Source organism: Berghia stephanieae, chromosome 13 (assembly GCF_034508935.2).
Source record: "Berghia stephanieae isolate SIO BIC M18660-M18661 chromosome 13, UCSD_Bste_1.3, whole genome shotgun sequence".
Taxonomy (NCBI): domain Eukaryota; kingdom Metazoa; phylum Mollusca; class Gastropoda; order Nudibranchia; family Aeolidiidae; genus Berghia; species Berghia stephanieae.
In genome coordinates, this window is record NC_088372.1 from 26,203,268 (window position 1) to 26,216,859 (window position 13,592).

At 34.2% G+C, this 13,592-nt stretch overlaps 1 protein-coding gene across 2 annotated transcripts in view; it reads right to left on the reverse strand.

Moving 5' to 3' along the window:
* The window catches only part of LOC144958572 (uncharacterized), a 62,420-nt gene that overhangs the window by 19,533 nt on the left and 29,295 nt on the right, over positions 1-13,592 (reverse strand). For both annotated transcript variants that reach the window (XM_078890641.1, XM_078890642.1), the window contains exons 6-14: positions 10,349-10,516; positions 9,255-9,436; positions 7,957-8,076; positions 6,828-6,879; positions 6,299-6,378; positions 4,293-4,494; positions 2,287-2,384; positions 1,042-1,183; positions 207-338 (exon numbers count right to left, since the gene is read on the reverse strand). In XM_078890641.1, the coding sequence (XP_078746767.1) occupies positions 207-338; positions 1,042-1,183; positions 2,287-2,384; positions 4,293-4,494; positions 6,299-6,378; positions 6,828-6,879; positions 7,957-8,076; positions 9,255-9,436; positions 10,349-10,516 (1,176 nt within the window). The remainder of the gene's footprint in view (positions 1-206; positions 339-1,041; positions 1,184-2,286; positions 2,385-4,292; positions 4,495-6,298; positions 6,379-6,827; positions 6,880-7,956; positions 8,077-9,254; positions 9,437-10,348; positions 10,517-13,592) is intronic.

Sequence of the window (13,592 nt, forward strand, 5' to 3'; positions counted from 1 at the left end):
TCATTATTTGAAGTAATTCGGGTGATTTTTCATGGAGTTATGGTCAGATGATTGGGAAAGGTATCCAACAACTTTTCTCAAATTTCATACTTTCTCTTTCAGAAAATGCTAAAAAAAATATGAATCCAAAATTTTCACCATCTGATGATTATGTCATGCACTGAAACATTTACTGGGCAGTCCACAGTTAAATTAATCCATCATACCTGTAGTATTTTGAGTATGGCTACTCTATGCAAGACTTTCTCTGCCCTAACCATAACCCTGCACAGATCCAACACGTGGGTCTTGTTACGCATGCCATCCAATTGGGACAAGTGAGAGATGTCTTCTTCCAACTGAAAGGGAAAATAGATAGAAATAGACATATAAGGCAACTACGATTATGATCAATTCTATCTTTTTTCTTGTTTTTCCGCAAGGGGGGGGGGGGGGGGGGTTTCTTCAATATTAATAACAACAAAAACAACAAAAATTTCCATTCAAATGTAGGAAATGCAGCCATTTCAAAATGGTATTATGGCCCAGTGAACCAAATGCTTAAAATTGAAATTTAAAAACTCAGAAACTTTTTGAGTCGAACATTGAGGAGAGTCGGGTTTCCTTCCAAAACTTTTTTCTAAATCCGATCATTTGACTTTAATCTCTCAAGTTCATATAAATGGAAAACCAAACAAATTTGATTTTCAATCATGGTGAACTCGAGAGTGTTTTTTTTTTTTTTCTAACACATTTCGACCTAATACCAGATTGTCACAGTAAGTCACAAATTTTTTTAAAACAACTGCTTTCTGGGGTTTTTAAAAAAGGGCAATGAAACAGATTCTTGGTGTCTAACTATTCCAAAATGTGAAAAAAATATTTCTTTCAACTGGAACTGAGGCATCTCAGAATCACAAATACCTTGTCCACAGAAGACAATTTGGACAACAAACAATTTACACTTCTGTCCTTATTCTACAAGAATAATTTCCTCAATGATTTATCAACAAAGCATGAAATTGAAAAAAATTAAAAAAACAGAAAATCCACAAAGAGTACCAGCTCATCTTGAAAATTGGCTTTCTTCTTTCTGTCCTTCTTCTTGCTGGTTGTGACTGTTGCTTGCTTGCTTGAGGTAGACTTCACCAGTCCGATGTAGCCACGACATTTCTCTGCACCACAATAACACTTTTGAGCTTCCCTAAAAAAAAAAAAAAAGATTTTAAAAAACGTCATTACAATATTTCAAAGCTTTGCTCCTATAAAAACAGCATACTCTTTTTATTCTCTTATGTTCCTTTTTGTATTTGGGGGTTGTGTAGAACGACAGAAAAGAATACTCTTATAAACACTTCAAAACTGTGAACGGTACAGAGAATGTTAAGTCTTTGTTTGTCTACTTAATTACACTCACTGTATCAGATGAACTCAGTAACATTATTGATGCACATTCGGAAAGGGAACTCAATATAACAGAGTGATGTCTTGTAATGCCGTAAGCATCAAACACAGAATTTTCATGTATATTTTATCCATAAAATCTTAATCTCAAGTAAATAAATCTGTATCAATCCCAAGTGTAAGATTTCCGGCCTTTATTATAAATATTATCACTTTAAAAATGGAGTGTCCTCTTTAACTTGGTCAGCTATATATATATATATATATATATATATATATATATATATATATATATATATATATATATATATATATATATATATATATATATATATATATATATATATATCAGCTATATATTTCTGAATAGAATAATTAAATGTTTCAACAACTTTTTCCCTCCAATTTTGAATTTTTAAAAATCAGCATCGCAAGAAAAAAAAAATCCGATCAAATTTGCACACCCTTCCCCCTTTATAAAAAAACATAACAAATAAAGACAAACCCAAACTAAAACACAAAAAAACAACATGTAAATAATAATAAAATCTGAATAAGGGTGAGAAACCGTGTTGATAGTGGTTATTTGTAATGCATTTTTGGATTTAATATTAGCTGGAAATAAATATATAGATTTTAAAATTTACATTTATATAATGCATTTCTTCCATTGCCTCATGCTTCATTAAATCAAAATAAGAAATTAAAATGAAAAATTTTTTTTTTTAAAATAACAAGTTTCAAAAATTGAAATAATGAAAGATTTGTGACATTAATGAGACAATGTGTGCCATATTGGCACCAAATGGATGGACAAGAAAAAGGTCATAGGATATCGATGATTTACAACCTTTTTATTTGCTTAGAATATCGTTTAAAGATAATATTTAACAACAAACCTACCCATAATGTTCAAACTGGTAGTCAAAAGTCAATTCTTCTCCCTTTGTAATAGGCTTTCGTGTGAAAAAGCCAACCCGAAGCTCTCCATTGACCGTCCACTGTTGACAAAAAATATAATAAACGTTATTTATAAAATACCTTTAAATTCATCATAATAAAGTTTGCTGTAGGCAGGAATTGATGATTCCTCTGTGACGTCTTGTTGCCTGTCAAGCTATTGACAAGGATGCCTTTTCAACTATTATCTATGAGAATGAGCTTTCGGTTCTTTGATCAACATACAGTGCATTACATTCACTTTTGAAAATTACGTCATTTATCATATAATTTATTAAAACTTGTCAAATAAACACAGTTTTATTTTTGACTCGAAAATTTAAAATATAGTATATTTTGGCCCTGAAATCAAACACTGACTGTGAACAGAAGACCCATAGCCACCATAAGTGCTTGCTTATTGTCCTGGAATAAATAGCCCACAGATCCCGAGCATTACTCGCAATTTTAACACAGATGATTGAAAAAATGAATCGTATCGTCAGATTTGCGATGCAATTCCTTTAACAGTGTGTCAAAATATTGTGAGAAATACTCAATAATTATTTGACATGTAATGAGGGTGTCTCAGGCATTTTCATACCGGAAGTAAATAGTCAAGGGATGAACAGGGCAAACGGCAGGAAATATTCTGATTGGTTAATGCTTAGTAACGAGCAAACCTTCAATTGGAAAAGCAGACACTAGAATTTTATAGGAAAGAGTAAGAGGAAAAATGAGATTTGATTGTTTTTGCTTTTAGAGGTTTAATGACACTTGAAACACATATTGGTAATTTGAGCGTCAAGTAAAATAAGACAAAGAGATTTTGATAAAAGGGAGAATAGGAGGTAGACGATAGCGGAAATGTACCTAGCCTGAGACAAAAATCATAGGGTCACCCAGATCTTTGCCGAAAATGAAAATACATTTGTATCATACACATGCAGCTATGTGGTCTTGTGGTATGACACTTGCTTTCGGATCGGAAGGTCCTGGGTTCGAGCCTCGCTCGGCGCATATTTGAGTCCTTGGAGAAGGCTCTTTACTCACATTCTCTCACCGTAATCAGGTGTAAAATGAGTACCTGGCCATCAACAGCATTGTCTCTGTCCGAAAAAATTGTAACGTCGCCTAACATGTGTCATGTCCCGTCCTAAATGTTAAATCTTGCTGTTGGCCAGGGACCTCTTGTAAAGCGCTTTGAGCACATTTAGTGGATATTTTTGTTTTTTTTATAAACAAGACATATCTAATACATAAACAAGACATATCTAATACATAAACAAGACATATCTAATACATATATTATAAAGATAAGCACATAAACATAAGGCATCTAATAAAGAAAAAAAATGTCAATCTCTCATAAAAAAATCCATGAAAACAGTGGCATTACCACAAAGACATGCTGTGACCCTAACCTGGTATTTTCCTATTGCCCATTGTGTACAAAAGCACTCAGTCCATCTTGATAGGAAATTATACCTAAAAGTTTTTTCCTATAATTCACTACTACACTGGACATGAATAGTTTTATCCTTATTTCAAAGACGGAGAAGAACAAATAATCAAATTCAAACAAGAATGAAGTCCAGATAAACTTATTTTTATCTCAGTATAGATAGTATGCCCTTGGCTAAGAAGTTCATAACATTGCCATCTGGAAGTATAATGGACCAACACAAAAAACTATGTGTAACCATGAACGTTTATAGTCTGGTTGATACAGTTTAGTGAGAATTACTCATAAACGCGGATGGCAAAAAACAATAACAAAGGCCTGAGTGACGTCATCTTCGTTCTATCTATAGGGCAATTACAGAGAGAATAAGGTTGCCCCAGAAAGAGATGAAAGAGAAAGGGGAAAATGAGGAGGAGGAAAAGGAGGAAACGAAGGAATAGGATAGGGTGGAAGTGGTAGAGGAGAAGAAGGTAAAGAAGAAATTTCTTTGGCAATTCATACAGACCTTCTGAGTTTCACAGTTAGGATCACAACTGTGGTTGATGAATCGAGAAATGCTCCCTTTGAGTGTGGCATCCACCACCTCGTCAGCGTTGAGTGCCATAAAGTAATGATGAATCATTCCCGCCTTGGAGTACTGTCTGGTACGACGCACAAACTCGTCATAGCCCAACAACTCTCCGACATATTCCATCACAAATGTACCGCTGTAAAAATGGAACGGCATGTTAACTACTTTGGCATACACCATACATAACCTATAAATGTCAAGAGGATAGATTTACTCTTGAATACATAGACCTGTAAATGAGCTCCATAAAAATTGACTGAAACTCTTCGTAATTCGTAGCGGAAAAATCCATAGAATCGAAATGAATAGTAAACAGCAAGCTCGCTTGAGCAAAACAATGGCAGAAAACTAATTTGCGAGGGAATTCATTAGTTCACTTACCATTGTTCCTTAATAATTAGGTACCCAATCAGTGAAGAAACTAGAAACGGTCAACCAGTTTGTTTACAATATGAGACAATCGAGATGTGCTTGTAGCAATCATTTAACTTTCAATTTGAAGGTGTCTAGATACTTTTACTGTCCTCCAGGTAAATGTAGTCAATTTTGGCTTAGACGAAACAGTGAAATTTATCGCTCAGCAGCTCAGTTAAAATTGGCTACCATTGGGATCACGACAGGTTTGGAAAGTGAAAAAAATAATTTCACGAAGGCTAAGTGAAATTACACTGGGATGTGTTCAGACATGCATATTCTAAAAAGCGTTGCTTAGCCTTGGCAATATATCCAACGTTAATATACACGGCCCATGAGCTATGCGTAGCGCCGTGGAACTTTCTAATTAAGTTTACGGTCATCTGACTGCAATTCATGGATTCTTTCTTTATTAAATTATTTCTTTCCTTTTTAAAAATATTTTAATTTCACGAATTGACTGATTTCAGTTAATTGACTGAAAATTTACAGGTCTAAATACAAACACTTCCAGTTGTATTTGACAATTAAGGATAATTTAGAAAGTGAGGCGTTGAAAGTGCTAGGATAGAAAATTATTAAAAAGACATTTTGCAGTTGAAAAATAAAATCTCCCAAAATATTTTAAGCACTTAAAACACAACCTTCATTTTCAATCAACTCAACTATATATTTGCTCCCTTACAAACGTAATGAATGGTAATACACTGAAAATGGCTGATGAATGGTATTGATGACAATGACGATGACATGTTAGTGGTTGTCGTAGTATAGTGGTAATGATGATAATGTTATGGTGGTGGTTTTATTAGTATTAGTAGTAGTAGTGGTTGTAGTTGTAGTAGTGTTGGTAGTAATGATGATCAGGTGGTGGTGGTTGTAGTAGCGGATGCAGTGATGGTGATGATATAATGATGGTGGTTGTGATAGGAGTGGAAAACCTCCCATGTGGAACAAAACTATCCAAAACAGAGTGGGTGATACTCAACCGGGCAAGAATTAAAGTGGGGAAGTCGGGGCAGAACATGTTAAAGTGGCGACTTTCGACGGACAGACAGTGTGGGTGCGGATACCCAATGCAGTCCATGGAACACATTCTCTTGGAATGTTAACTTGTGACTGACGTGCACTGATGTGTTCACCGTTTTGGGACCTTAGACCAGTAAACTTCAACTTGGAGGCAGCAAAGAGGATGGTAAACAATTAACTCACTCAACCTAACACCGACTATATCCGTAGTATACCCCAGGGTTACTTTTACCCCATACCTATTTATTATTACATTTTTCTGAGACAAATTATAGGCGTAGTATCAAAGCTAATGTTCTTAATTTTTACACGTTAATGGTAGTTAAATAAAACTATCTATGCACATGCTCATTTTTAATACATTTTTTTTCCAATCTCTAGGATTGAGTGAGATAAGGAGACCCTATGCTGTACGAAGAATAAAGAGGAATATGTCAAAGTAAAGACAGCTCTGATACTTATAATGCTGTATGAAAGACTGAGAAAAATAAATATACCTGTCTAGCATGTCCTCCATAGCCTGTAGACCCCAGCCCTTTTCTGGGGTTTTCAGGGGTATAGTCTTGGAATATTGTTTCTGGTGGAAAGAGAACAGAGAGGTCGAGAATTAGATATGATGATGTGACGTTGAAATTCTGAGAGGATGTATTTGCTGTATATTTCAGTCCCTTGATAAGTGACTCGACTCATAATTACAAGAACCCATGGTGGTTTATTAATCTAATTATTGTGAGTTCTGTTCACCTGAAGATATTAAACCCTTAGGAAATGTATAGTTTTGGAGTGACAGCTCTATAAAAGATTTCATTATTATTATTTGAAAGGAAAGTTAGATGTATTAACAGCGACACAATACACAATATTGCCAAAGTAATAGTATGCAATTGACTGGCATTAAATCAAAAACAATTTTTAAAAGTCGATAACTCAAAAATTCAAACAAAAAGGGCCTCCATATATGTTTAAAAGAACAAAACAAAAAAGATCCTAGAGTGAAAAATATATCAGGGTTGATGGGTTACTAACCCTCTGAAACCTCTTGTTTGTACAATGGTCCCCACATGGACATCTAGAGCCACTGAAAGAGAAGAAGAGAGAGACGGTAATCATAAATCATTATGAAATAAGCAAAAAAAAATAGGGTCGCCACCCAAAATCTGGACAGCCCAAAATCTATGCACATCGCAGTCAGTCAACTAAAAATAGTTTTTAAAGGAATTTTCCTAACTGATGTCCCTCATGAAAAATAGTAAATTGTGAATATTGATAATGAATTAGATATCTAAATCAGTTGTAATAAATCAATTTCTGTCATTAGCTCAACAAATACAGACATTAATATTAGCTTCTGCAAACTAGCCTAGCCCTTGTATATTGATATCTAAAAATTGTCCTTTTATGCAACACACACTTTCTGTCCAGTTCATTTCATATTCTATCTTTTCAAAACACAAATGTATGATATAAAAAAGTAAACTAGATAAATTCAATTAACTTTTTCAGTTGGTATTTTATCATTTTATGGGGTTTATTAAAGTTTCTAAACAGATTAAAAATTGTTAGGATCTGGGTGGTCGAAAAGCAACCTACCCCAAGTATGCACAGCCACTGCCTCAAATGCAAACAACTGATCAAATCAGTATAGATAGTTCGAAGTTGACGTCACTCAGGTCTTTGTTATTATTTTTTGCCATCCACGTTTATGACTAATTTTCACTTAACTGTATTATCCAGGCTATAAAAGTTTTTGGTTACACAGAGATTTGTGTGTTGGTCCGTTATACTTCCGGATGGCAATGTTATGAGCTTCTTAGTCAAGCGCATACATCTATAACTATATTTAAAAAATATATTCCTGAGTAATTGGAGTACATGTTGGAAAATGATTTTTCATATTTAGTTCACAGGCATTGATTTCTGTACTAAAATAATTTTTCTTTTTTATTTCTGTGAACCTCAAAGTGATGATGTATGTGAGTTTCTATTAGGCCTGGTAGCAAGCAACTGTTACTGTGTGTTAAAGACTTCAGAATCTGATTTTAATTTCGGCTGCATAGACCTTTTATGTTTTCGAAAAACTACACTTCCTCTGTTTAATTTCTAAAACAAACTCTAAACCAAACCCTAAATATAAATTTCTTAAGTTTCCACTTACCACTCTATCATCAACATACGGTTTAGACAATCTGAGCCGCAGGCAGGAATATCATTGGCTCTATCTTCTCTGGAGGTCGTACAGTCACATGTCATTCTCTTCATGCTCTTTGATCTTTTCCTGAAAAACATCAAAAACAAAATATCCAACATTTTTAAGATGGCAAGCACCAGTATAAATAAGTTTGTTTTTATAGGTTTTACGGCACTTGCAACACATTAGGTCATATCAGTGCCAGGAACAGTTATGGAAATAAGTTTAATGTTTTGGATTATTTTTTTTATTTAGCATAGCCTTCCCTCATCAATTCCTTTTTTCTTCTTTTTTTTTTTGTTTCAAACTAAGATACAAAATGATATGGTTTTAAATTGGGACTAGGAATATGTTAGTATACCAACTTTATCAAACTTAAAAATAATAAAATTTATACTAATGGAGCTAAGATCAAGTGACTGCAAACCCCCCCCCCCCCCCCCCCCCCCCCCCCCCCTCCCCCCCAAAAAAAAAACCCCAACAAACTATAATCAAAAGGTTTTTTTTTTTTTGCAGGATGTGAAACTTTATCAAACTTTAAAATAATAAAATTTAGACTAGTGGAGCTAAGATCGTGTGACTGCAAAATTTTAAAAAAAAAAGACCCCAACAAACTATGATCAAAAGGGTTTTTTGCAGGATGTGAAAATATTCTAATGTATTTTAAAATAAATTACAGATCATTTGAAAGATATTAGCTGGCATTCTTGAAATGATAAAAATATTTTACGTTAACAAATAAAACTGTAATTGAATCAACAATGAATCAAAATATCCTAACTTGAACATGACAAATAAGCCACAATTTATATGGATAATCATTAATGCACTCTATGGAACTATATTCTATTCTGAACTAATCTCTATCCAATTTCATAATCAGGACATTGCTCGTAGTCGTAGTTTCCAGATTAAATTATGTTATTATAACATGATAATCTCATTTTTAAGATTTTGACAAAAAAATCTCTATTCCTGTTTTCTTTTTATTTCTGGTCTTGCATCCATCTTATACCAGATTTTCAATGTTCTGCAGATACCATTAATATGATTATTTGGAATTGCAGGATGAATAAGTTAGATTTGTGTGTATACGGGGTAAAGGGGGGGGGGGGGGGGGGGGGGGGGGGGGGTGTGGGGTGAGTAAGGAAAGATAACATAAAATTACATTAATAGACAAAGATGATTCACGCTCCATTAAAGAATAATCTGCTGTGGAGCCTGTTTAGTAATTCTATCGATTATCAACACCATTTCTATTTTACCTCTCTGTGAGATGTATATTTTCTGTAATGATCTCGAACTTGGGAAAATCCGTCCTTTTAACCACACTTTCTAGATCCTCTTCTTTTCCTTCAGGAATTGTGTCGCTCTCCACGCTATCCATTTTCTCTTCATGTTTCCCTGCTCTTTTTTCTTTGGTCTGTTTGGTTTTGTCATCAACATTCTGTATTAAAACAGAAAGATTGTACAATAATAATAATAGTAATAATAATAATAATAATAATAATAATAATAATAATAATAATAATAATAATAATAATAATAATAATAATAATAATAATAATAATAATAATAATAATAATAGTAATAATAATAAGAGTACTAATAATAATAATAATAATAATAATAATAATAATAATAATAATAATAATAATAATAATAATAATAATAATAATAATAATAACAATAACAAGAACAAAAATAACATTTATGATTGCATTTTTCCATTCACAATGCTCAAATATTTGTAAAAATCTGCCACATTTAATAAATCTGATCTGCTTATTCGTAGTCGTAGTTTTATAAAATTTAATTGCATTGTTGGATGAATCCCATCCTTGCCATGTCTGTTCTTGAAAAATGATGGGTTACAACAATTGAAAACTCTGGCCATTGCGAATTACTTGTTTGGGCATTTCACATGCATCATCAGCCCACACGACTCTTTGATATAGGCAGAGAGATATTTTTTAAATTGCTGATTCCAAAATCGACCTGATATGGGACTTGTGCTATATGAAATGGAGACATAGTTTGCTGGTCAGATCATCTTCTTTTAACATTGTATAACATATTAACTCACTCAACCCTAACACTGACTATATCCGTAGTTTACCCGGGTTACTTTTACCCCTTGCCTATTTTACATTTTTCTGAGACAAATTATAGGCGTAGTATCAAAGCTGATGTTTTTAGTTTTTGCATGTTAATGATAGTTGAATAAAGCTATCTATGTACTTGCTCATTTATAATACATTTTTTTCCAATTTTGAAAAGTAGCAAAAATCTCTAGGATTGAGTGAGTTAATGTACATAATATCAATGAATTAAAAAAAAAAGTCCTACACACTCTCACCTCATTCTTCTCTGGTTTCAATGGTTTCTTTGACCGAGGCTGTACATTGTCATCCGAGGTAGAAAGTAACGAATCAGTTCCTGATTTGGGAGCTGGTTCAATGGATTGAGGCAATGATGTATCGGCTACAGCTTCTGCTTCACTGTTCCTCCTCCACCTGGATTTCACCTGTTAGACAGAAATGGTAAAGAGACTTTTTGGAGACTTGAGAGGTAGGGGGGGGGGGGGGGGGGGGGAGGGAGTGGTTAAAATCCAGCCCAATTGTACTCCATTTACCATTCTGTAAATTTTCAAAACGAATTTTGGAATGAAGTTTGAGACAAGGAATAATAACACTTCCATTTCATATAACATATTGTGGTCTTGTGGTAGTATGTGTATGACATTTGGCTTACAAATCGTAGGTTTGGTATTCTAGTCCCACAGTGGGTGCTGCAAAGGTGAGTCCTTGGAAAAAAAGTTCTTTACTTGCATGTTAAATGTTATTACCTGACTGGAAACAGGAGGTATTGTCTCGGTCAAAAAAAAAATAATTAAAAATTATAATAATGGCAAAAAGGTTACATGGAGTAAGGCTATAATTATGACAATTTATGAGTGGAAGATTGAAGTAGCTTTCAATGCAATAATGATGTGCGTGTCTCTGTTTTTCCAAAATTTTTCTCAGTATGTTATAAAGTGTGATGTTTTCAATTGGTGTTAAGTGTCGTTGTCAATATGATCCAACTAACATGTATTTGTTATTTGTGTGAATTTCTACAAAGATCAATTCAGAAAAATAAATGGATTGATGATGTCAGCTATGTTTGACTAGAGATGGTCAGGTATGGCTATCATAAATACTCCTCATATATTTTTATTCTTGTCTTTTTGGAACACATTATTTTGGTATTCAGGAAGAATATTTCACAATTTTTGTGTTCAGCAAATGGCCATGATCCACATATGATGTAATCCTGCAATCAGTAAAAAGACTAAAATTTCTCCAAATGCATTAAAATTTGCTTCTGGATTATTTAGTTTTAAAATGTGTGGATTTTATTCGGATACTGCAGTATGGTCCAATAGTGCCGCTCTATTATTCTTAGGATTGCTAAAGACTGGTTGCAATATTATAAAATCATTTTATTAAGGGTTTTTATTTGTACGATCTTTTTCATCTTGGAATGAAACCATTTCCTTTGTATGGTTCTCAGACTAACAGGGTGTGTCAATTTGATTTGGTGAGAAATGTGTAGGTTTGTTTATACTTTGTAAAGTAGTTGATTGCTGAGGATGTTGTGTGTTGGTCGGGGCCAACAGATAGAAAGAAGTTGACGTCACTCGGGTCTTTGTTATTGATTTTTACCATCCGCGTTTATGAGTAATTCTCACTAAACTGTATTAACCAGACTAGAAACGTTCATGGTTACACACTGTTTTGTGTGTTGGTCCGTTATACTTCCGGAAAGCAATGTTGTGAGCTTCTTTGACAAGCGCATACTATCTATAGATAGTTCGAAGATGACGTCACTCAGGTCTTTGTTATTGTTTTTTTGCCATCCGCGTTTATGAGTAATGTTCACTGAACTGTATTAACCGGACTATAAAAGTTCATGGATATACACAGTTTTGTGTGTTGGTCCGTAAAACTTCCGGATGGCAATGTTGTGAGCTTCTTAGCCAAGCGCATACTATCAAAAGATAGTGTGCGCTTGGAAAAGAAACTTATAACATTGCCATTCGGAAATTTTACGGACCAACACACAAAACCATGTGTAGCCTTAAACGTTTATAGTCAGGTTAATACAGTTTAGTGAGAATTACTCACAAAAAATGGCTGGCAAAAAAAAACAATAACAAAGACCTGAGTGACGTTAACTTCGTTCTATCTATAGATAGAATGCGCTTGGCCAAGGAGTTCACAACATTGCCATCCGGAAGTATAACGGACAACCACACAAACTCTGTGTAACCATGAACTTTTATAGTCTGGTTAATACAGTTTAGTGAGAACAACTCACAAACGCGGATGGCAAGAACAATAACAAAGGCCTGAGTGACGTCATCTGTATACTATCTATACAAAAGATGCTTTGCGCTTAAGAAAGTCACAACATTGCCTTCCGGAAATATAACGAACCAACATTAAAAAATATAATAGATAACCTTGAACGTTTTAAGTCTGGTGAGACAACAACAGACCCGAGTGACGTCAACTTCGTTCTATCTATAATCATTATTGAGAGGGCAGAGGGGAGCTGACACCGGTTGGATGTGTAGGAATTGCGTGTTTTTTTTGTTTGTATTGATGGCATCCAGTTAAGTAAAATATCCACCAATTTTGCCCAGCACATCAAGTGCCAACACTCTCCACTGTATAATAGTCTGAGAGAATTCAGTGAGAACTTATCACCCAAATGGCGGTATAGATAGAATGCGCTTGGCCAAGGAGTTCACAACATTGCCATCCGGAAGTATAACGGACCAACACACAAACTCTGTGTAACCATGAACTTTTATAGTCTGGTTAATACAGTTTAGTGAGAACAACTCACAAACGCGGATGGCAAAAACAATAACAAAGGCCTGAGTGACGTCATCTGCATACTATCTATTGAAACAATAATAACAAAGAGTTGAGTGGCCGCATCTTCATTCTTCTAATTCTATTACTTGAGTCGATGTCACTGTATGTGGCAAGTACAATGATCAATGTATTTCTTAGTGGTGGTGGTGGTGGTGGTGTGTGTAGTGGGGAGGGGGTGGGGGTTAAGTTCTTTTCCATCATGCGGTTTGTTGTTATTGCCTGATTGATGTTATGCGTTAAGTTAAAATACTCGCAACACCCGACAGCCGGATACAACGTTCCAACAAAGAAAACAATGTGCAATCTTGAACGTCTATAGTCCGATTGATATAATTTAGTGAGAACTAATCACCAAAACGGCTGTCTAAAAGCAATAACAAAGAGCCGAGTGATGTCAATTTCGTTCCTTCTTTGTACGCTCCTAATCTTTTAAAAATTATTTTTATTTCAAAGGCACTGCGGTGGGTGTTTGTTATGTGTATTAGTATTATGAATATGATAATGCACATGTATGTAAAAACAATTGTTATAATAATAATGAAGGTTACTGTCAATCAAGCATAGTTTCAGTCAAATAAAGTCCTTAACCACGCCCCAATGACACATTGAGTATACTTCATTCAAAATATCTGAAATCTCCACGAATCGGAATGTTAAAAATGCGTTTCAAATAAT